This window comes from Telopea speciosissima, chromosome 3 (genome assembly GCF_018873765.1).
Source record: "Telopea speciosissima isolate NSW1024214 ecotype Mountain lineage chromosome 3, Tspe_v1, whole genome shotgun sequence".
NCBI lineage: Eukaryota > Viridiplantae > Streptophyta > Magnoliopsida > Proteales > Proteaceae > Telopea > Telopea speciosissima.
In genome coordinates this window covers 35823113-35848627 of record NC_057918.1, presented here as the reverse complement: position 1 = coordinate 35848627, position 25515 = coordinate 35823113, and the positions used below count along the sequence as shown (strand labels likewise).

The following is a 25515-nucleotide window of genomic DNA, read 5'->3' as shown; positions in this document are numbered from 1 at the left end:
ATCGTAAACCTCATTTTCTTGATTGTGAAGAGTAATAGTACCCACTTCGAGTGGGGCCATTTCAGTGGTCAATAGTTCAAGGTAATCTTGCTCATTAAGCAAGAACTTGACCTTTCGATGCCATATGTCATAGTTGGTGCCATCCAACTTGTTGCCTTGATTAAGGTCAGCAACCACACTTTTAAAGGTCATCACTACAATGTGCAAGGGAATACATTTAGTATACATCCATAAACCAAATTTGTTCAAGAAACCCTAATTAAAATTAATGGTTCATTTTCCCACATGATGAGATCAAAGACTTCGCTAAGCTGGTAATCAAATTTCACATTGTGTAGGTCTGGGGACTTATAACTTTAATTGATTTCGAACAAATATAGGAGGAAAAAACATCTCCTAATCACAATTTAATGCGTCATTCATCGGATGCGCAAAGGACTCACACAAGAGACCCAAACTGATACTTAAAGTGATATGCCGAGTCGGTACAGGGTTGTAATATGCAGCGCAGTAACTCCCATTACATGGCTTCTCAAATAATATTAAAAATTACAACCGACTATTTACATTCAAGATTCCTACTACAAACTATCGGCGAACACTACACTTTGTATCACTTCCAGGTACCAACTCTAACGCACATATATCTCAAAAAACATATCACTATGCAAGCACCAAATCCATCCCACGAAAAAAATAATAAAACCACATGGTATACATGGGATGGGGTGTTTGACAACATTACCCCAATGGTAACGTCAAACTGGTATGGACCGCAATGGGAGGGTATAATTGCTAATTTAAATTTACAAACACATAATAGCAAAATTAAATATAAACAAAACAATTAAAACCCAAAAAAACTGGCCCACAACCATAAATATAAGTTCATTAGGGAAACAAGATAAAGGGGTGGGTGAAGGAATTCCCACTTCAACCATCTCCTTCTCCCCAAAAACCCTAAAAAAAACATTCCTTAAAATATTTCTACCCGGACCCCCTTTTTTTCTTTCTTCTTTTTTTTTTTAATATATATAACTTGTCATGGCTACAGTAGCCATACGCATGCAGCCCAGCGGCGCACAGCCGCAGCAGCCACAGGCCACAGCCTATTACTATCGCTGCTGTGCCCGCAAGGCACAAGCATATCGTGGGGCAGACAAAAATCAGATTGCTTGTTTTTTTTTTTTATAAAAAACCTGTCATACTTTTCAATCATCACAGCAATCATGAAAAGGAATCTGTTTTTCATAATTGCTGTGCGTCATGCATGGTTTTTTTTCTTTGTTTTTCTTCTTTCTTTCCTTTCTGTTTCTTTCTTCTCTGTTTTCTTTTTTTTTTTTTTTTTGGCAACAGCTACTTGGCTCAGCCAGCGGCTGCTACCATGTGTACGCTTTGCTGCACACGGTTGCAACAGCGCAAGCCACGACCCGCTGCTGCTGCTGTTGTATGCTACTAGGTCATGTGCGCCCCTGCACACATCCGTAGCATCCGTCCACCGCGAGCGTGCGCCAAGGGCAGCAAGGCATGGGGAAGAAAAAAAAAAAAAACGTGCAAACTAAAAGCCAATAACTCTGATACCATTGCTAGATCACATACACCAAAATCCAAATTAACTAGCGTTTGGATCATACCTGAATGTGTACAGAAGCGCAGCGAAAGAAGGATCAAACGCCAAGCTTATAGTTACAAGCACACGAACGAATCTCCATGATCACGACAGACTTCTCTATAGAAAACACCACACCACAAATCCCTGGGAAGAGATGGAAACCCAAAGAGAACACAAACACTGCAGAGAAGGAGAATTTGGTTTCACAGATCTCTTGGTCTTAAGATTACAGATTTTCTATATAAAGCCAAAACCCTAAGACCCCTGCCCCTTTTAGACTCCCACTGAGAATCTATCTAAGAGGGAGGAATAGATCCAGCCACTTAAGTGGCTGGTTCTTCCCATGCGCACCAGGGTCGGGTCAGGTCCGACCTGCCCCTTGTGGGCGGCTTAGGCCGGGCCTGGCCCGTGTTCTATTTACAGTTTGTATGATTTCTTCCTTGATTGCACATTCGTTCCCACCAAAATATAAAATAACAACTAGTTGGAAAGCTTTAATCAATAATCAGATTTTTCCAACAATAATTGATAGATCTGTACTTCATCCCATCATCTACATCTGCCCATATATAGCATCTATACATTTGAGTGGGGTTGCTGGCTTGCTGCTCATATTGCGTCACATTTTCCACTCCATCAGAACGGATGGCCTTTTCCCAAAATCCAAACTACCATCGTTTTTCTCCATTTCACTCCTCAACAACCCCCCCCCCCCAACAAAACACCCCTCAAGTAGGCCTTGGAACTGAGGTATACCTTAAACCCCCAGTCTCTCTTTTTTCATCTCTTATCCAATTCCAACCTCTTTTGGATGGTGCCCAGCTGCCCCTAGACCAACTCTTTCTGTGCACTTCAGCCATTATTCCCATCTACAACATCCACCAAAAGTACAGGATTCAAAAAGTGGATAACATTTCCTCTTTCTATTCCCCCAAGCTTACACTCCATCCAATCAAAAAACACAGAAACCTCCCCCTTCCCAATAATGCTCAAAATTAACCCACAAAGTCATGCATCATCTGAGCCCCAAAATGACTGATTAGCTGATGTTCCTGTTGTATTTCCTGTCTATGCTGCAGCTGTTGCGCATTCTCGGCGCTGTGTCTGAGACCTAAGGTGAGTGACACAGCTCCCATTCTCCCAATCTCTAGCCTGTTCTGGTTGTATGGCATACAACCCATTAAGCCCCCACCAACATCGACCGGAAACTGACTCCCCATTCTCAAACGCTTCCCCTGATTACATTCTTGAGGACTCTGATTATCTTTCTTGTTCATCATGGATACCACTCCCGAGCACTTGGATCGCTTCTCAGAAACTGCATCCACCATGAACTTGTTGAAGGTATGATCTCCCATTGGCTCACTGCTATTTCTGATGGCTGGTTCAACATCATTATTGCTGGAATTCAGGTTGGTTTCAAGCATGTGTATCTCCTCAACCATAGGTTTCCACACCCGCACTCGAGCATTGATGAACCAATTTGATACCTGCAGAATACAATCTAATCGCTGGTGTCAGACTGTCACTGATGATTGGATATCAAAGACCAGCCAATTCACTCAAAATAAAAAATTCTAAATAATAAGATAAACCTATCAATCTCATGCTGAATCCTTAGCAATAGCAATGGGGCATAACAGCTTTATTTCTAAATGCCAACTCAGCGATTGGAAAGTTCTGAAGTTATGGTTCATCTTTATATTATGGTAATTCTGTCATTATGGAAGAAAGGGCAACTAAAAACCCATGATTTAATGCAATAATCAAAACTTGCCAATCATACCACAACAGGTTCTAATTATTTCGACAAGAACAATAATTAATAGCTGCACACTATTTCTAACCATGTCTAACCATTCCAAGGTCAAAAGCTATTCCAAAAATGTGGAATATATAGCTCACTCATGTAAATTACAACATCCATAGATAATTTGGATTTGGAATGATTCAGAATGCGAATAATTCAGGTTTAATTCGAACTGAAATTTGGAAAAAAGAATCAAATTTGTCAAAAAAAAAGTGGATTATGGCAAAAGGTAGGTAATGGATAAATTCAGGTATTAATCTTTTACGTTTCAAAATTATGGGCAATAGTCTTTTTCTTGTTTTTATTGAAGTTTCGTGAAGATTCTGAATTATACAAACTCTGAAAAAATCATGAAATTTAAAACCAATTTGGATTCAGTTCAATTTTTTGCCGAATTATTCAGCACTTCATTGACTATTATAACAGCCCATTAGTTACCATCAGAAGGCCCCACCTGGTTTCGAGTAAGACCAGTTTGCGAAGCTAACATGTCCTTGTCTGTGTCGGTTGGATACCTGAAAAAATGAACCACTCATTATATTCAAGAGGGAAGAAGAATGCAAGGGGGGCACACACACACACACACAAGTGAGAACTCACGGATGAAGAAAATGTTCAAACAGCCATGCTCTTAGAATGGCAACTGAATTTTCTGGGAGGCCCCTCTGAGGTCTCCAGATGTGGTGTTGGGGTTCAAGGATGCCTAGACTGTCCCCACCTGACTTGTGCTTATGAATGCTATGGTCAATGAACCTTAGCTTTGGCACAATTGTTCCACCTTTACTACTACCGGTGGCAGGGGACGACAAATCCTCCCCAATGGACCTGTTTATGTGTCGAAGCCGATCTGAGATGACATTCTTCAGGCTCCGGAAGTGCCTTGAAACAGCTTTCAAAGCCAAGGAGGTGTAGGGGGTAGCAGCACTGAGACCGGCTACTGATTCAAATGATGATACCACCATTTGCATCTGCTGGTGGTACTGCTTAAATCTTCTCCAAACCTTTGAATACAATAAGATAAAATCCATCATTGAATCAATTAGTTTATGATCTGTGTACAAACATAATCCAAGTTGCAGAAGACAGAACATAATACAAATGCAAATACTTGAGAATAAAGTTCACCCTACAGTTACAATAAACCTGAGAATTGATATTCTAGCTAATGCCCACACTCAAGCATAGCATTTAAAACAGGATTTAAAGAAAAACAATGAATCGAAGCTGACTAATGACAATGAACTGAAGTAGTGGTCAAATGAAGTTCACAAGATGAGAAAATAAAACATTCAAGTTGCAGTCATGACACTGTTTCATTGTTCAATACCTAGGGCAGACTACACCGGCCAGCCACTTGACGGATTCCATAATGATGTTGAAAACTTTGCAAATCCTTCCTTTTTTCCACTTCATTCCAGGTAATCAAATGGATCTGGTCTTAGAAACTGTTATAATTCCAAGAACAACTAACCAGATTAGAGGAAGAAGAAGAAGAAAAGAGGCAAATCCCGAGAGAGAAAGGGACCTGCGGGAGAACAATTAGTTCTCATGCAAGTCAGCTGCCTTTGTATTAATAACAAAATAATAAAACCAAAAAGGACTGTAATGCCCCTACACTGAACCGAAATAACAAAAGACTGAAATAACTACAGAAAAAGACCTATCTGCCCCTAGACTCAAACTTCAATACTCCCTCTCAAGCTGGAGCATAAATATGACCAATGCTCAACTTATTACAACATGATCGAAAACTAGGGGCAAATAAATATTTGGTAAACACATCTGCTAGCTGATCAGATGAAGCGACAAAAGGTGTCTCAATTAGTTTCTCCAAGACGACGCTGCGAACAAAGTAACAATCCACCTCAATATGCTTTGTCCTATCATGAAAGACCAAATTACCAGTAATATAGATGGCTGCCTGATTGTCACAAAAATCTTCATAAGAGTTGGAACTGGAAACCCCATCTCAAGAAGGAGAGATCTAATCCACATCAACTCGCAATAGTATGAGTCATAGCACACGTTTCATAGATGGCTGAAACCCCATCTGAAGGAGAACTATCAATCAACTCTCAATAGTATGAGTCTGCCTATCTGCTTTCTTGCTTCGCCACATAACCATTTTCATAGATGGAACTAGAAACCCCATCTCAAGAAGGAGAGATCTAATCCACATCAACTCTGCAATAGTATGAGTCATAGCCCTGTACTCTGCTTCAGCACTGGATCTGGCAACAGTGCTCTGTTTCTTGCTTCGCCACATTACCAGATTTCCTCCAACAAACGTACAATACCCTATGATAGACCTACGATCGCTAGCAGAACCTGCCCAATCTGCATCAGAGTAGGCAACAAGCTCCATATGACTATTTGGACGATAAATAAGCCCCTTCCCAGGGGCACCCTTCAAATACCGAAGGACCCAAATAGCCGCATCCCAATGAGACTTATAAAGGAATTGCATGAATTGGCTGAGAACTCCAACAACATAAGACATATCCGGCCTAGTGACAGTCAAGTATAACAGCTTTCCAACTAAACTTTTGTAGGAATGAACATCCTTGAGACACTCACCATCATCAATACCAAATTTTAGATTGGGATCCATAGGAATATCTACTGGTTTTGCAGCAAGCATACCAGTTTCGGTCAAGAGATCTAACACATACTTTCTTTGGGACATGCTGATCCCCTTTTTGCTTCTAATGACTTCAATCCCAAGAATGCCCAAGTCTTTAGTCTGAAAATGCTATTGTAAGTAATTTTTTCACCTCCTTGATCCCACTCTCATCATTTCCCGACACAATAATGTCATCTACATAGAGAACAAGAACTACAAATTTCTCTCCTTGGTGATGAACAAATACAGAATGGTCTGAGAAACACTGAGAGAAACCATAATCAATCACAATGGAACTAAACTTCTCGAATCAGGCTCGAGGAGACTGTTTCAACCCATAAATGGCCTTATGCAGCCTACACACACGTCCATCATTCTCCCCCTGAGCAACATACCCAGGAGGTTGCTCCATATAGACCTCTTCGAGCAACTCACCATAAAGAAAGGAGTTTTTAATGTCCAACTGGTATAAGGGCCAATCAAAATTAACAGCCATAGAAATAATGAGGCGAACTGAGTTCAACCTAGCCACAGGAGAGAAGGTCTGGAAATAATCAACATCATAGGTTTGAGTGTATCCCTTAGCAACCATACGGGCTTTAAGCCGCTCAACAAAACCATCAGAATGACACTTAATAGTATATACCCACCAACAATTGACTAAGTCTTTGCCAGGAGATAAATCCACCAACTCCCATGTATGCCGAGTTAGTAAGGCATCCATTTCCACATCCATGGCTTGCTTCCAAGCAGGGATAGCAAGAGCTTCAGTATGGGTGCGAGGAATGGTATAGGTAGATAGGGAAGTAGCAAGACTATGATGGCACGATGGAAGATGAGACAAAGAAACAAACTTATCAATATGATAGGCAACTAAAGATTTTTGAGTACATGGACGCTTACCTTTCCGAGTGGTAATAGGTAAGTCATCAGGATCCGGATCAGCTGGTAAGTCAAGGAGAGCAGGTAAGCTAGAATCTCTACTAGAGGTTGATGACGGTACAGGAAGCGATGTAGGTGGATCAATATTATATGTGTTGAGCTTCTCACCACGCATCTTCTGTCAATACACCTGTAGTAGAGAGGTAGATAGAGGGACAACAACCAGAATAGGAGGAGGATCAGACACAATTAACGGATCACCTGACAAGTCGGGCTGACCAGAAAAATAGGATGTGCGTTCAAAGAAGGTGACATCCGCACTAACAAATTGCCGCCGAGTCAAAGGGTCATAACACCTATATCCTTTCTGGGTCCGAGAGTAACCTAGGAAGACACATTTTGGTTGATCTGGGGTTTAACTTATCACCAGGCAGATGAAGATTATGAACAAAGCAAACACATCCAAAAACCCGAGGAGGCAAGCAGAAAATTGGTAAGTCAGGAAATAAAATAGAAAAAGGGGATTTATCTGCAAGTACAGATGAAGGCAGTTGGTTAATCAAAAAACAAGCAGTGAGTACTGCATCACACAAAAATGTTTGGGCACCTGCATATGCAGCATGAGAGCTTGGGCTACCTCAAGTAAATGCCTATTCTTTCGTTCCGCTACCCCATTTTGTTGAGGGGTATGAACAACTAGTTTGATGAATCACCCCGTTGGCATCACAAAAAGAAGAAATCTCATTTTGAACAAATACCAAAGCATTGTCAGACCTAAAAATTTTAATGGAAGCATTAAACCGAGTCTTTTTGCAAAAGCTTTGGAAAACATGTAAAAATTTAGACCGATCCTTTAAGAGATACAACCATGTAGTTCAGGAGTGGTCATCCACAAAAGTGACAGTACCGAAAACCATGTCTATTACTTGCACGACAAGGACCCCACACATCTGAATGTACTAAAGAAAATAAAGACGTACTACGGGGCATAGGACGAGATGGATAAGTAGCACGATGATGCTTACCTAACTCGCAGCCCTCACACTCTAAGCTATCTAAAGATTTAAACTGTGAAAATAAAATTTTTAATCTAGACAAAGATAAATGTCCTAGCCGACACCACCATTGAAAAAGAGACTCTCCACCAACAGTAGTAGTTGCAGCCGAAGCAAACGAAGCAGGGCCATACAGATAATACAATCCATCTTTCTCACACCCTCCACCAATCGTCTCCTCGTGTGAAGATCTTGAAAATATAGTGAGAAGGGAAGAATTTACGAAGCAGTTCAAATTTTTAGTAAGTTGGCTAACTAAAAGTAGACTTGAGAGAAATTGAGGAACATGTAATACGGAAAAAAGAGAAAGGTTAGAATTAAGACAAATAGTGCCATGCCCAGTAACAGGTGTGGAGGAACCATTGGCCACAATAATAGGAGTGTGAAAATTAGATGAAATAGAACTAAAAATAGATGACTTACCAGTTATGTGGGCGAGAGCCCCAGAATCAATGATCCAAGGTGTGGAAGTGGTGGAAAAGAAAGCAAGTGTACCTGCATGAGCCAACGTGGCAACGGAAGTAGATGCCCCAAGAGTGGAAGTGGACGACTCTAGACTCTTTATACGGCGCATCAGTTGATGAACCTCATCACGAAGGTTGGAAGATGAATCTCCCACGGCTGGACCAGGTTTGGTATCATTAGGTGCAACTAAGTTAGAACATCTTCAGGAGCTGCATGATTGGCCATGTTTTGAGCCCATTCCGGTTTCCCATGCTTGGACCAGCATGTCTCCACAATATGATTTAACTTCCTACAATAAGAACACAGCCCGGCAGCTTTACCAATGTGCTGTCCACCTGAACCTTGACCACCAAAGCCACGTCCTCCCCCTGAATCACAGCCTCTAATAGTAGTAAAAGCAGAATTTTCCTTAGGTTTGGTTTTAGGCTTGGAACCTGGAGAAACAATCCGCTACAGCCTAGAATAGGTTTCATTCAAAGTAGGAATTGATCCACCTGCAAGTAGATGTCCTTTCACAGTCTTCAAACTAGGATTCAAACCAGCCAAGAATTTGGCGACAAAAAATTCGTTTCTTTGGGCCTTCAACTTTTCAATATCAGTGGTAAGGGGTTGAAACACATTTAATTCTTCAACCATGCCCTTAAAAGCAATGTAATTCTCTTGGAGAGACCTGTCGGATTGTTGGAATTGGAACAACTACTCATAGAGGTCATAAATAGACCTGTGGGATTGTTGGAATTGGAACAACTACTCATAGAGGTCATAAATACGTGTCATACTCTTCTCCTGAGAGTATGTCTCCTTTAAGTCATCCCACACTCTTCTTGCAGTGGTGTGGAACATGACATTGGCAACAATATCTGGCTTCATGCTATTCCATAACCAAATTAAGATAATGGCATTCTCCTTCACTCAGGTACTGTAGCCCTTAGAATCGGATGGTGGAGGGGCAGAGGTAATGTAGCTAAGTTTATCCTCAGCCATAATGTAAACACGGACAGCTTGGGCCCATAGTAGATAATTAGAACTCCCCTTGAGCTTGATAGAAGTAATTTGAACATTGACATTGTCAATGGAAGTCTTTGTATCAGCCATAATAAGAGAAGGAGATTAAAAAAAAAGGGCAGTAGCAGCTAGTTCAGACAATTCTTCAAACACTTGTAAGGCAGCAGAAATTAACTCAAGAAGCAGGGCAGCAGCAGCTAGTTCAGGCAATTCTTCAAACACTTGTAAGGCAGCAGAAACGAACTCAAGTAGGTAACAAATTAAACTGCAGAAGTGGAGATAAAAAAAGTAAGAAGCAACCGAAACTGACTCCAAGTATGTATAGGAGTTTGAATCTTCAATCAGCCAGAAGAAACAAACAAGCAGAATACTAGCAAAAATCGAAGCCAAACCTCAGATGAGACCACCACCACCTCAGAAATGCAGCAATGGAGATGAAAAATAGTATGCAGTCGATTGCAATCAGTAATCAGAAACCATATTAGCACAGCCTTCAAGCAGCATATCTCCAACAGCAGCCATACAGGAGGAATCCATCCTTGTCAGGGTTTTCCCTTGAAGTCGATTGTTGCAATCCTTGGCAGTGGGTCACAGAATCTTCAACTCAGTAATCATAATTACAGGAAAGAGAGATCAGCACGAGAAGAGAGAAAGAGAATCCAATCTGATTAGAGAAGCTCTGATACCAAGTTATAATACCAAGAACAACTAACCAGATTAGAGGAAGAGGAAGAAGAAGAGAGGCAAATCCCGAGAGAGAAAGGGACCTGCGGGAGAACAATTAGTTCTCACGCAGGTCAGCTGCCTTTGTGTTAATAACAAAGTAATAAAACTAAGGGTTAATTACGTAACACCCCCTGAAAATGGAACGATACTCAAGTCACCCCCTCTTTTTTGAAAATACTCAACCGTCTCCCTCTACATTAACAGTGTTAACTTAAATCAATCCAAAAACTGAAAAGACAATTTTAACCTCAACCAAAATACGATAAACAATAACAATTGAGGTATCCAACGTTTGTCGAAAATGCACTTTAGATACCCAAAACTGGTAAATTATATTTAGGATACCAATTTTGATATTTCCAACTATACCCCTAATCACCACCACCGCTACAACCACCGTTGCCACAGTCACCATCACGGGAAGGACTTTGATATTGGACAGGGCAGCCAGTACATGACCCTCATCCATGCTCTTGCAGAGCGACAATCGGCCAAGCCCACCACCGTAAAGATCACCACTGTCATCGAACCTTGCAGCAACCCAAACGAATAGGAGTTACGAGCTATTGGTGATCGGCTGAAAAAGCTAACCGATCGAGTGGGTGTCAACCTTAAATTCAATGCCGTGAGTCGTAAAATCACTGATCTGGACAGGGAAGCACTTGGGTGCGATGCCGATGAGGCACTCGCGATGAATTTCGAATTCAAGCTGTACAGAATGGCAGACGAGAGTGTATCAACGGAGAACCCTCGAGACCAATTGCTGAGACTGGTGAAAAAGTTATCCCCTCTTGTCGTGATTTATTTGGGGGTTTTTTTTACCCTCAGAAAATTATTTCTCTCCCTGTCCCTCAATTTGGAATTTTAAGTTTCTGATTCAAGAAAAAAAGGAAGCCCAGCCAATGTCTTCTGCTTACAACAGATGGTCAAAGCCAGAGGTTTGTTCAGAAAAAAAAATGAAAATTTTGGCATGAAATCAGTGTTTTAGTTCTCTGAATGAGTTGCAGGTTTATCCAATGTTGGGAGCACTAGGTCTGGTAATCTCAGTTGGGACGATGCAGCTCGTGCGAAACCTTCGCCAAAACCCTGAGGTTATGTAGGTGTCTTCCTTCGTCTTCCTTCTATCCATTCCTTCTTTGTAAAAAACTTGCTCTTACTCTTTACTAATCTCATATGTCCACCGTGTTTTTTGTATCTGCACTTGTCGTAGAAGATCCCACTACAAATAATAACTCTTAGATTTTCAGATCTACAAATCAATCAATTAGAAGAGAGACAGAAAGAGAGCTTAGTGTTTATGGTGAAATTCTCTTGAATTTCTTAAAATGCTTTTCTATATCCAATGGTGCCATTCAAGGTTGACAAGAATGAAGAAGGACAAGAAGGGTTTCGTTTCATGAACTAGGAATGAAGAAGAAATTGAAGGAATGAATGGTCAGCAACTCTATAGGGTTTCGTTTCACGAACTAGGAACGAAGAAGAAATTGAAGGAATGAATGCTCTGCAACTCTATACCTCACTTGTCTCCTCTACTCTATTCTCATTCTCGCATCTCTGAAAACCCTAAAACCAGAAGAAGCAGCAAAAGATGGAGAGGAGGACGAGGCAGTTATAAGTTGGGGAGATTAAAGCAGCAGGTCCACGTCAGACAGACATTGAAGACGCAGGTTGGTCGGAGATGGAGAAGGAGAAGATACTGGCTCCAGTGCCGGTGCTGGTGCTGGAGAAGGTGAAACGCTTCATTCCTTCATCGCACTTGATTTAGGGGTTTTTTGATAAAGGGTAAAATAGTAAGTTTACCCTTATTTGAGCGTAGTTTGGGCATTTAAATAAAATTAACTTGCTGACTTCATAAATTAACCGCATAAAACTAACGGTAGGTACTAATTTGTGATATAGTGCTCACATACAGGGGGGACAGGTGAGTATTTTCAAATAAGAGAGGTGACTTGAGTATCGTTCCATTTTCAGGGGGTGTTATGTAATTTAACCAAAAAGGACTGTAATGCCCCTACACTAAACCGAAATAACAAAAGACTGAAATAACTATAGAAAAAGACCTATCTGCCCCTAGACTCATACTTCAACAGAAACAAAGCTAGGGGCTTGATTTTCAAAGATATTATTGCAAGTAAGGTTTCTCCCTGGTCTCCCAAACAATCAATAAACTTTTTGGCCTCTCTTCATTCCAGGTAATCAAATGGATCTGGTCTTAGAAACAAAGCTAGGGGCATAATTTTTCAAGATAATAATGCAAGGAAGGTTTCTCCCTAGTATACCTAACAATCAATAATATTTTTGGCTTGTTTTGAGGTCAGAGAGATAATTACAACAAATTGTCAGTGATCCTCAAAGGATGTTAACCAATTCATATGCAAATACTACCATTGGGTTTCAACCTCAACCAATCAGCTGGATAACAGGCCAACTACTAAGTAAAAGACAAAGATATGACACCTATAAACATGAAAACTGAATTGGCGGATTCCCCTTCAACCAATCAGTTGGCACATAGTGAACTTTTATGTAGAAAACCTTGATATGACACCTAAAAAAAACAGAATCGTTGACAACCACAGGGTGACATTCCCCAAAGAAATCCTCTGTGACATTTTGGCTACCAAAGAAGACATGCAAGGAAGCAAAAACAACCCACAATGATGGTCAAATTTCCACTCCTTCGAGTTGGTTTCCATAACACTCCAGTTTGGCGTTAATTCCAGCTTTTGTTTCATCCACCAAAATAATGTCATCAGCAAAAAACATGCACCACGGAACTTCATCTTGGATGTCTCTGGTTTGTAATTGGGAATTCACTACTTTGACCCCCCCCCCATGGTTCTTACACTAGTCACCACACCATCATACATATCTTTAATTATGTCCAGGTCAAAGTAGTGAATTCCCAATTATAGTTGGGTTACATCAAGATTCTGCTTTAAATTCTTATTTGTTTGCGCTTATCATGAATGATTCAACCAAAGACATTTTAAATGAGGTTCCGTGGTGCATGTTTTTTGCTGATGACATTGTTTATGGTGGATGAAACAAAATATGGAATTAACGCCAAACTGGAGTTATGGAGATCAACCTTGGAATCAAAAGGTTTTAAGATAAGTAGAACGATGATGGAGTATATGATGTGTAACTTTAGTAACTCTGGGACGGATAATGAGAGGGTGAAAGTTGATGAGATGGAGATTCTGCAAAACGATCATTTTAGGTATCTAAGATCTATCATTGTAAGGAAGGTGATATAGAAGAGGATGTCTCACAAAGAATTAAAGTACGATGGATGAAGTGGAGAAGGGCATCCAGAGTGTTATGTGATCGACGGATTCCTTTAAACCTTAAAGGAAAATTTTATATGACAATCATAAGACTGGCTATGACGTATGACACAGAGTGTTGGGCAATTAAGAAGCATCATATAGATAAGCTAAGTGTAGTGGAGATGAGGATGCTAAGATGGATGAGTGACAAAACCAAGAAGGATAAAATAAGGAATGATCATATTAGAGCTGATTTAGGAGTAGCCCTGATTCAAGATAACCCATGTGAAAGTCGTCTGAGGTGGCATGGCCATGTTCAACGGAGGCCTTCGCATGCTCTAGTTTGGAGGAGTAACTTGCTCTAGAATTCATATTGAAGGTACTAAAAGAGCTAGGGGCAGGCCTAAAATGACCATAGGTGAAGTGGAGAGGAAAGACATGCACAGACTAAGCCTTGTCTCGAGTATGACGTTGAATAAAGCTGACTAGAGGGCAAGGATCTGTATAGCCTCATAGACTAGGCATCGTCTCAAGTATGACGTATGACGTCGAATAGTTTGTTTATGACTTAGTGTAGTTGTAATTGTTAAATTCTTTTCTTTTCTAGCCGACCCCATTTAAAACACACACACACACAGAGGAATGCATTTCAGCCTACGACAGTACCTATGAGGAAGTAATCGATTCCCTTTGCTCCCCAGGGTGGGTATAAGGTTACATGCAAATCTGAGTCTTGAAGTCTTGTCAATTGGCAAAATTCTGCATCCCAAATTTTCTAGCATGTAGGTAAATTACCAGTCTACCACAACTATTCAAAATAAGGCACTATCCCTACAATGCATGATGTTGTACCCCAGAAGAAAGGATAAATAAAGTAACTAGAACTACCATGAACAGATTTAAAAATGACACTGCTCAAAAACTACAGCCTAGATGCTGCATAAATCCTCTCAGTCTGAGAACTTGGGAAGAAAAAAATATCACTATCAAACCACCCAATACAGGATTAGTGAGCTTTTGTATTTCCGAATGCGCAGTGAACTGTCCATATCCAGTTCATCCTTGGGAACCATATCACATCCCAGATCTGATGAAATAGGATGAATTGAGATGGTATGTTGTAAATACGTAATTATCTTGAATATATCAACCATTTCTTTATTTTCCGATAGCCTGGAAGGGACAAAAGAAACATCTTTGTTCCTTCTTCAACAATTTCTGATCTTTAGTGGACCTCTGAGTTGGATTTGAACCCAGATAAAGTTCTGAGCATCTGTCAGAGAAAAATCAACGAATTGATCTTGTAGGATTCCCAAGAAATTCTTTGATTTCTTTCAGAAGCGGAAGATCATTCATCTACTCTCATGTTCCGTGAATAGCTGGGACATTCACAAGAAATTCTTTGAATATTATATTAAATATAATGTAATGGTATGACTAGATCTAGGGCTGCAACAAGGTCGGGTTGGGCCAGGCTTTTTAAAACCCCAACCCAACCCTGAGTCCCTGACCCAGGACCTGAAAAATCCAACCCTGACCTGCCCTCAAGGTCGGGCTGGGGGCTGTCCCTGTTTGGCCTTGACTGGGGAGGGGGGAGAAAGATGTAGGGGCTAGGATGGGCTGGGCCGAGGAGAAGAAGAAGACAGGGTCAGGCTAGGGCGGGCCAGACTCAGCCCTGAGGCCTCAACCCTGGCCCAGCCCGGCCCTACCCTGACTCAGGGGCAGAAATGCCCAGCCCTAACCTGCTGTCAGGGCTAGAGTATCACAACCCAGGCCCTGTTCGGGCTTAGGGGGGGCTCGAGCCGACAGGGCCAAACTTGTACCCCTAACTAGATCTAAAGAACTTTTCAGCTTCCATGATTCATTCCATCAACCATAGAAATTTTTGGTTCGTCATTCATGAACCATTAATTGTTCTATATCTCCATGAACCTAAGAACTTTTGCTTGCATTGGTTCATTTAGTCCGAAGTATCAAAACTGATAAAATTCGAGATTATGCAGGATTATACACGAAAGATCCTTTTTTAGCTCTCTTCAACTTTATGTCACTTATCCATATGTCTTCCTCCACTAACAGGTTTTTCCGGAAAACTCCAAAATGTAGATGCAAGTTCAACTAAGAACCAACTCTATAGGAGGATGATACACTAACGTCCAACAATTTTATTTATTTTTTGGTTGAATAAAGAATTCATTACCAAAGTGAAAGAGGGCTACAAGAGCCCCCAAAGGGGAAAGAAAAGAAAATACACAAAGCCCAGGACCTCAAACAAAAGGAGAGGGCAAGGAAAAGAAGGGAAGACCCCAGGACACAACAATATGCCTGTTCCTTGGGGTGTTAGAACAAACAGAGGAAACAGAAGCAAGATTGACTTTAATATCAAAAGAAATGGCATCCCAAATCTGATTGAGCGACCTAGATTTGGTGGTCCATTTCCTGATATTGCGCTCCATCCAAATATGGTTGATAGTCGCACAAAAGGCCAATTTCCCAGCAAGATCACAAATAGAATAACCAACAAAAGTCGTGTCCACCCACAGCCATTCCCTGTCAAAGGGGAGAACTCTTCTCCTGCGAGGCCAGCATTTAGAGAGGATACCTTCCCATATGGATAAGGAACAGGGGCAGGCAAAGAAAAGGTGATTAGAGTCTTCTTCATCATTTCCACAAAGGCCGCACAAAGAGGAAACCTGGATCTATCTTTGGCGAAGGAAGGACTGCGTTGGAAGGCAGTTGGAGAAGACACGCCAGACTGTGAACGAGAGCCGGGGAATGTGATGCTTGAACCAAATGAGCTTTGTCCATGGGGGTTGAGGACCTCTAGCACGAATGAGATTCCAGGCAGCTTTAGAGCTAAATGGGTCGGAAGTGGAAGAGGACCAAGTAACTAAGTCTTCCCCCCAGGGGGTCTTCTGAGAATAGAAGGAAGAGCATCCCACACATTGTTAAGCGTTGGGTGCCTAGTGTTAGGGGGGGTCCCAATCATTTCCAGAAAAAATCTCAACCACCAAAGATTTCCTATGCAAAGCACAGCTGTAGATAGCTCTTGAAGAGACCGAGTAAAGAAGGATTCCCGAAGGATGTTAGTTGTCCAACCACAGATAAGTAGAGTTTCCATGTCCAATTTGAGAACTAATGGCTCCCAAGGCTATAGACCTAAGGGCAAGAATCTTGCACCAAACCCAAGAAGAATCAAGGGGAACTGAGACCGACCAAATGGAGTCATTGTAAAGAGGACATGAGAATAGCCAATCAACCTAAATACTATAGCTTTTAGCAACAATCTTCCAAATCAGCTTTATGATATCGACTGAATTCACATCTTTGATACGGCGAATCCCTAAACCTCCCTCATCTTTGGGCAAGCAGACGGAAGCCCAGCTAGTGGGATGAAGAAATCTAGAAGCTTCTTTACCTTTCCAGAGGAAAGAAGCCATAAGAGATTCCAGAGAATTGATAGTGGAGTAAGGAAGACCAAAGATACCCGACCAATAGATGTACAAAGATTGCAACACTGATTTGACTAGAACTAGCTGATCAGTATAAGAGAGAAGTTTTCCTTTCCAAAATTGAAGCTTTTTCCTCATTAGATCCAACATGGGGAGCAGTAATGCACTGTAAGCCTCGCAGGAATCAAAGGCAGGCCCAAGTATTTAACTAGAAAAGAGCCAATAGAAAATCCCGACTAGTAATCATAGAGGCTTTTTCCAACTCCGCAAGAAATAAAAGAGACTTTGAAGGGTTGATCCGAAGCCCTGAGAGGTCTTCAAAGAGTTGCAGGCAGGCCATGATATTCTCAAAAAAACTAATGGAAACCTTTACGAAGATCATAAGATCATCAGCGAAGGCAAGGTGAGTTAGCTTGAGAGCTTTGCATTTGGGGAGAGGAGCAATAAGTTGCTGGGTCTGTATGCATTTGGATGCTTCTTGAGAGAACTTCCAAGGCCAAAGTAAAGATGTAAGGGGAAAGGGGGCAGCCTTGACGAATCCCCACTGAAGAAGGAAATATCTAGTTGGGCTACCACTAACTAACACTGAGAATCTTGGAGTGAAAATACACTAGTGAATCCAATGGATGAAGACATGAGGGAAGCCCATCTTAATCAAAACTTTATCAATAAAATCCCATCTCAAAGAGTCAAAAGCCTTGTGGATGTCAATCTTTATGAGAGCAGCAGGGGGATGAGATTTTCTGTCAAATCCTCTCACAATCTCATTGCATAGGAGAATGTTGTCTGAAATGTTTCACCCAGGGATAAAAGCAGACTGATTCTCACTGACAAGGAGATCCCCTACAGAATTTAATATGGTAGCAAGGATCTTAGCAATAAATTAATATAGCAGGTTGCAAAGAGCAATAGGTCAAAAATCCCCCATATTTGATGCACCCTCTTTCTTGGGGATAAAGCACAGAAAAGTATGGTTGATACCTTTGATCTGACTGGGGTTGATAAAAAAACTCTTGACAGCCTTTATGAGGTCTTCCTTGATGATGTCCCAAGAAGCTAGGAAGAAGCCTAAACTAAAGCCATCTGAGCTAGTGGCTTTATTAGCTATGAGGGAGCGAATGGAAACAACAATTTCATCTTCAAAGGGGATGGCCTGGAGAGACTGAGAGGACAGGAGCTCTTTGGGGATTGATTTATTCAACAAATGGTTAGAAATTGGGCCTGAAATCTCCTAAGAACCACTGAAGAGATTTTTGAAATAATCAACCGCTAAATCCTTGATGTCCTTGACCCGATGCACAGTAAAACCATTAGAATCTGAAAGCTATAAAATAGAATTCATATTGGTTCTAGACTTCAAAGAACGATGAAAGTAAGCCGAGTTGGAGTCACCTAATTCCAACCAAGTGATCCTGGACTTCTGTCTAAGGAAGCTTTCCTCTTGGAGTAACAAAGATGAGAGCTCCGAGGTAACTTTTTCTTCTTCTGCAAGTGAAGCATTGAGGAAATCAGTTTGAAGAAGAGTCTGGATATCAGAGAGCTTATCTCAACAATCAATAACCCTTTGAGAAATATTACCAAAGTAGGTGGTATTCCAATCTTTGAGAGTCAACTAGACATTCTTAAGCTTCCTGGCAAAAGCAATGAGGGGGGAGGAGAAAGCTTGACTAGGTTTATCCCAAGCCTCCTTAACAGTAGCAAGGAAAGTAGGGTGGGAAGACCACATGTCAAAATATTTTAACGGTTTAGGCCCAAAAGAAATGGAGGGATGGATAAACAGAGATACCTAGATTTTCAAAAGTGGCATGAGAAGAGGGAAAAGAGAAAAGCCAAGCTTCATTTCCCAACACTTTGTCCAGTTTGCAAGCAATATGGGAGGTACTTCCACGAAAATTTGGGACCAAACCATCTGATATCACTAGTCCCAATGTCCTCAATGTAACAATTGAAAGCATCCACATAATCAAGATCTAAGTGGTCACCTCCTTATTTCTCATGATCATAACACACAACATTGAAGTCACCTCCAAGACCCCACGAAAGGGTGCCAATCGAACCAGCAATAGAGCGGAGATCATTCCAAAGGGATAGGCCTTTCAGAAGGGTTGTTTGAGGCATAAACAAAGGTAAAGAGGAAGCTGGAATGGCCAAGACAATCTGAGAAATTAAGGTGAAGGAATTGGGAGGAAGAAAGAAGGGTGGGGTTGATTTTAGAAGGGTCTCAAATTAGCCAAATACGGCCATTAGGATGAGAAGAGAAGTTAGCTAAGAGGAACCTAATGGGGGCAATGGAGTTTAGGATTTTGGCAGCATTTGCCTCTTTTATGTGAGTTTCTAAGAGGCAGCAGAAACTGGCACGAAGAGCTTTGATTCTATAACGAACAGCAAAGTGTTTGGAGGGGGAATTAAGACCCCTGGTATTCCAAATAACTCCTTGATTCATTGAGACAGTCGGGGGGAGTACAACTCAAGCCCAAGGGGGCTGGGGGAAAGAATGCGAGCTTGGGAAGAGCTCCTATGAGGTCTGTGGTAGGAGCGGAGATGATAATGGGGACTTTTGATCAAAGCAAAATGGGGGGTCGTAATTTTCTGGGGGAATAGGTGAGCAGGAACTAAATCGGGTGAAGAAGAAGGGATTTTCGGGGTTGGGTTAGGAAGAAAAACCCAATTACTAATGGGATAGGGGGTAGAGGGTTTAAGAGAGGATGGCCTAAGGTTGGACGGCCCAGGGTCAGATGGGACAGGGTTAAGAGAGGTAAGAGGGTTAGAAAGGGTGGGCACCTCTGTTAGTTAAAACGGGAACGGCAAAAAAACGGTGTTCAGAACGGACGTGTTTTAAAGGGATCAAAACTTGAATGGGACGGTCAAAAACGTCAAAAGAACGAAAAACGGACAATACGAGTTTTAAATGAATTTTGAACAATACGGTACCAAAAAAAAGACAATACACAGGCATAAATTGATCAATAATTATCTAAGTACCTGTATGCAAATTTCAAATCAACTACAACAATCAAAACAAATGTAAATAGTATCCACATTCCATTTCAAATTCAAAACCTATTATACCATCAAATAAGAAACACAAGTTAACTGCAATAAGTATGAAAAGAAAGCCACTGTCACTTGCTCATCACTCACAAACAAAAAAGAGACCAATACAAACTCTTTACGGCTTTTACCTTCTAACCCCCTTTTTTTTTTGCAGGTTGCTAGTTTGTAAACAAAGAAGCTAAAACAACAATTAAATTAAAAAAGAAAAATTCCACACGCAGGATAAGGCCAAAAGCTTACATTGTCTCATCGGTATTTTTTTTCCTTTAACACTTGCAAGATTTTTATTTTGATAAGCATTTAACACTTGCAAGAATAATTTAAACAAGTACTTTTTTGTACAACCAAGTACAGTAAGCCGTCACCGTTGGGACTTGAGAGTGAGAGAGAGCAGAGAGAAATAGTGCAAGACAACAAGAGCAGCAAGAGAGGAGTAGAAGGAGTGAAGGACAGTATCACAGTACCTTCGAGCGTAAGTGTCGAACTTCCTTGTAGGTTGCCAACAGCTGACCCCTTCGAGCGGTGGCTTGCCGTTGAGAGTAAAGGAGAATGGGGGTGTGGGAGTGGGACTGTGGGAGAGGCGGACAGCTGCAAGGTTTGGTTTCTATAACTAAATTTTGGGGGGAAGTGAGGAGTTGGGAATTGGAATTTGGAATGGGAAAGTGAATCGGTTTTCGGGGGGGGGGTTTGGGGTTTGGGTTTTGGGGTCTGTCATATGGCTAAGGAATTAGATTAGCATATTTTTCTCTCTCGTAAATTCTCTAAATGTATTTGGTTTCCAAGACCCCTGGGTCTGAGGACTGAAAGCTCTCATGGCTACCTCTCTTCTCCATTTATTTAATTCTTTTATTTATAACATTGAATATAATAGTCTTTATCTGCATCGTATTTTTGCTGTGGCTTCCATACATTTTACTTCATTTGGATTGCCCATAATAAATGTTGTATTGGTAAGCAAAAACCCAACCCCATACTGGTTATATCTAATATTTACCGTCGGGTTGTTGATTTAGACATCTTACCACAATCCTCCATGTCCACGTGATCCCCGCTTCACAAGCCATCATTTTCTCTTGATAGCTATTTAAGCCTTCTATCACAGGATCGGCCTAGCTTAATATTCCATGACAGCTCTAAACCATTAAATGGAATCTCAAGTTGGGTATCATTGATTCTATTTAACCACAGATTTGTTTGGGGGTATATGGACTTCGGTAGAACAGGATGTTCTAAGAAGCAAAGGCAAAAGGCTTATGGCAAGGATTGCAAGGGGCAATGGATGGGATTCGCAGAGCTACACATATGGACAGATCTAGACATATGAAAAGATGGTTTGATAAAGCACAACCTCTTTGTTGGCTATGGGAGTTATTCCCAAGTCTTTTAATTATTTCTAAAACTTTATCTGTATTTAAGTCTATTCAAATTCAGGTAAATGAAATTATCACTGATGGCTTGAAACTCCCATGTAAAGGGAGCTTTCTTTGGATGTTATATTAGATGCTAACTCTTAATTTATATTAATGTTTATTTTGATTCTCATTTAAAAAAACAAAAAAAAAAAGTATGTTCTATTTACTTTCTGTCTTCTTTCCATGTGTGTTTCTCCTAATCTAACCATCATTTTATTATATATTAGTTTCAGGCCCATCATATTTTCAGTTTGGAAGATATAATCACATTAAGTTCCTGTCCTATTTCTCAGTATTTAGGTTCACTGTGATTATGGTTTGCTAGTTTTTGTTTGTTTCAGCCTACATTACCTCATCAGGGCCTACTGGTGCGGGTCAGCTCTTGAGAGTTGAGACCCCTCAATTCAATGCTATTTATTTAGCTAGTAACTTGGCCTCCTGTTGATTGTTCCTAAGAGTTCTAAGAGCTGAGAATGTCATTCTGAAATTCCAGCTTGATTGGCTGTCAAATTGGTGAGTTTCCTCACCTGATACGAAACCGTTATACTGCTGGTTATGAAAAGTTGTGAGGTTGAAGATGAACAGTTCCAGAAATTACAACTAAGGCCAGGTTTTTCTGATATTTATTAAATGGTCTTCTTTCTTGACTTTTATTTTTTTTACCCCTATTCTGAAATTAAATTCCAGTTTAGTCATTCCCTCCAAATTTTAATTACCCACTTTGGTCCCATTCCTTTTTTTTTGGTTGTTGTTGTGAAGGTTCCAATTCCTGTTTACTAAACCCAAAAGGGATACTGATTACTGAACTGTTCTGAATATTTACAAAATTGCCACTGTGATGTAAGACTTGGAACTAATCTCACAGTAGGATCACTCTGTACTTATTATCGGTTCTACCTTCCACATGATTCCTCCATTGTTTTACCACTTCCTCTACCCGACCATATGCCTTTGGATGTGTTAACTCCCAACTTACCACAGCCCCAACTAAACCAGCATTCTCCTAGCCCGATTTCACCAATACAACAACCGTCCTTGCCCACTACGGCCTCACAAACCCCAACCTCAACCCCGGGGTCACCATTCCCCCAACCCCAGCCGGAACCGGACTCACCTAACCCAGCCGCACCACCGGCTGTCCTTGTGCCTACCGTAGTCCCAAACCGAGTTTCCACTCGCACACGCCAACAACCTGTTAAATTAAGAGATTTTTACTGCGGTCATGTGCACCACCAGACCTCTTCCACATCAAGCAACATGTCCATTCATCAAGGTTCGGCTTACCCTCTCTCAAATTATTTATCTTATTCCCGTTTTAGTGCAGCCCATTTTGCTTTTCTTTCCTCCCTAACACATGATCAGGAACCTACATCATTCACTGTGGCTAACAAAAATCCACAATAGAAGCAAGCCATGGCTGCCGAAATTAAGGCTTTAGAGCAGAACCAATCTTGGTTTATCACAGATTTACCACCAGGCAAAGTCTCCATTGGCTGTAAATGGGTCTATAAGATCAAGAGAAAATCAAATGGCTCAATTGAGCGCTACAAGGCCCGGCTCGTAGCAAAAGGATTCACCCAAACCGAGGGCATAGCTTACAATGAAACATTTGCCCCAGTAGCAAAACTTGTAACAGTTCGGTGCCTCCTTGCCATCGCTGCCATCCGTGGCTGGTCTTTATACCAAATGGACATAAACAATGCTTTCCTACATGGAGATCTCGATGAAGATGTTTACATGACTATACCACCCGGGTTTGCAAAACAGGGGGAGCGACGCGTTTGTCGCCTACATAAACCACTTTATGGCCTTAAACAGGCGTCTAGAAATTGGTTTTCCAAGCTCTCCCAGGCACTCCTCAATGCCGGATTCACTCAATCAAAGGCGGATTACTCCTTGTTCACCGCATGCCACCCCTTTTCTTTTACAGCGGTGCTCGTTTACGTTGATGACATCGTCATCACCGGTGATGACCCCAATGCCATTACACTTTTAAAAGGTCATCTCCATTCTCAATTTCAAATGAAGGATCTTGGCATTTTGAAATACTTCTTAGGCATTGAAGTTGCTCATGCAAAACAAGGAATCCACATTTCCCAACGCAAATATGCATCGGACATCATTAATGATGTAGGAGTTCTAGGAGGACGACCTTGTGATTTTCCAATGGAAACCAACCTCAAGCTCACACCCGATGATGGCACTCTTCTAAGTGACCCCACCATTTACAGGCGTTTAATCGGTCGGCTTTTGTACCTTACTATAACACGTCCCGACATCACTTATTGTGTCAACATTTTAAGTCAGCTTATGAGCACTCCAAGGGAACCTCATTGGCAAGCAGGTCTTCAGTTCGTTCGTTATCTCAAGGCACATCCCGGCACTGGAATTTTATTCCCTTCCAATAGCAAGCTACAATTACGAGCTTACTGTGACTCTAATTGGGGCTCTTGCTCTACCACCAGACGATCTATCACTGGTTACTGCACCTTCATTGGTGATAGCCCTATATCTTGGTGTTCAGAACTAAAATACTCAAAAACAGAACTGAGAAAACTTGAATGATCTATTGTGATCACCCAGGCACCTATATTTATAATGCTGGAATATGAAATTACATGACCAAAATACCCCTGCCTAGCCAATACAATAGGCAAGACATAAACAACTATAAAACATAATACTAAAGCACTAAAAGACCAGAATACCCCACGGTATTCTGGTTTACATTATTCAACACTCCCCTCAAGTTGGAGCAAATATGTCGATCATGCCCAACTTGACTAGATTAGGGTGAAATAATTTTCCAGCAGACCCTTGGTGAAGATATCGCAAGCTGATCCGAAGAAGTCACAAAGGGAATACATATCTGCCCATCTTCTAATTTCTCCTTGATGAAATGCCTATCCACCTCAACATGTTTGGTACGGTCATGCTGCACAGGTTGTGTGCTATACTAATTGCAGCCTTGTTATCGCAAGACAAAGATCATAGGAAGGCGAATAGGTAGACCCAAGTCTTGTAGCAGCCCTTTAAGCCAAAGTAACTCACAAATTCCTTGTGCCATAGCTCAATTCAGCTTCGGCACTAGAACGAGCAACTACATTCGCTTCTTGCTACGCCAGTAACAAGATTTCCACCTACAAAAGAACAATATCCAGAAATGGACTTTCGATCCTTGAACCAGCCCAATCAGCATCGGTGTATGCCTCTACCCGTAGGTGACCATGAGAGGACAAAAGAATGCCCTTTCCAGAGCCGACTTCAAATAATGTAGAATACGAAGAACAGCCTCCATATGAGAAGTGTAGGGATCATGCATAAATTGACTCACTGCACTCACAAGAACAAAGAATGTCCGGGGAGTGTGTGAAAGGTAAATCAGCTTCCCTACAAGTCTTTGGTACCGACCTTTATCAACAGGCTCACCCCCATTTTCCTTGAGCCGAACAAGAGGATCCATAGGAGTGTCCGAAGGGTGGCAGCCTAGCAAACCGGTTTCAGCCAACAAGTCTAGGACATACTTTCTTTGGGAGAGAAATATGCCTTTCGCAGATCGGCCACTTCAATCCCAAGAAAGTACCTTAATTTGCCTAGATCTTTAATCTCAAATTCCTGGCCAAGGAAGGTCTTCAACTGCCCGATCTCATCACCATCATTGCCAAGAACCACTATATCATCAACGTAGACTATAAGAACAGTGAGTTTTCCACCAACCCTCTTGATGAAGAGTGTGTGATCAGCATTACTCGCTTATAGCCCACGTAAATCATGGCCTTGTGGAATCGACCAAACCAAGCCCGGGCGACTGTTTCAGCCATCATACATGCACGCTCAGCCGCACACTTTTCCTCTATTACTCGTCACAAGAGAACCCTGGTGGAATGTCCATGTATACCTCCTCCTCCATGCTCCATTCAGAAGGCATTTTTAACATCTAGTCTGTTGCAACTCCCAACCAAGGTTGATCAGACAAGATAACAACACACGAATCTGTATTCAACTTTGCAACAGTGCAAAGGTCTCCTGGTAGTCTATGCCGTATGTCCGAGTAAAACCCTTGGCAACGAGCCGTGCCTTATATCTATCCACGGTGCCATCCACCTTCTTTCACCACAAACACCCATTTACATCCAACGGTTTTCTT

The 25515-nt window shown here is 41.4% G+C and overlaps 1 protein-coding gene and 1 long non-coding RNA gene across 2 annotated transcripts in view; one reads left to right on the top strand and one right to left on the bottom strand.

Annotated features, from left to right (window-relative positions):
• Positions 1 to 2348: 2348 nt before the first annotated feature.
• LOC122657098 (BEL1-like homeodomain protein 8) overlaps positions 2349 to 25515 on the bottom strand; it is a 30802-nt gene continuing 7635 nt past the window's right edge. Inside the window, exons 2-4 of the mRNA XM_043851871.1 lie at positions 4023 to 4423; positions 3877 to 3937; positions 2349 to 3102 (exon numbers count right to left, since the gene is read on the bottom strand). Of these exons, the coding sequence (XP_043707806.1) occupies positions 2608 to 3102; positions 3877 to 3937; positions 4023 to 4423 (957 nt within the window). The 3' untranslated portion in view covers positions 2349 to 2607. The remainder of the gene's footprint in view (positions 3103 to 3876; positions 3938 to 4022; positions 4424 to 25515) is intronic.
• On the top strand, positions 11080 to 14325 carry LOC122657099. The gene is made up of 3 exons (XR_006332211.1): positions 11080 to 11116; positions 11186 to 11274; positions 14315 to 14325. It is a non-coding gene; the product is annotated as an uncharacterized LOC122657099 (long non-coding RNA).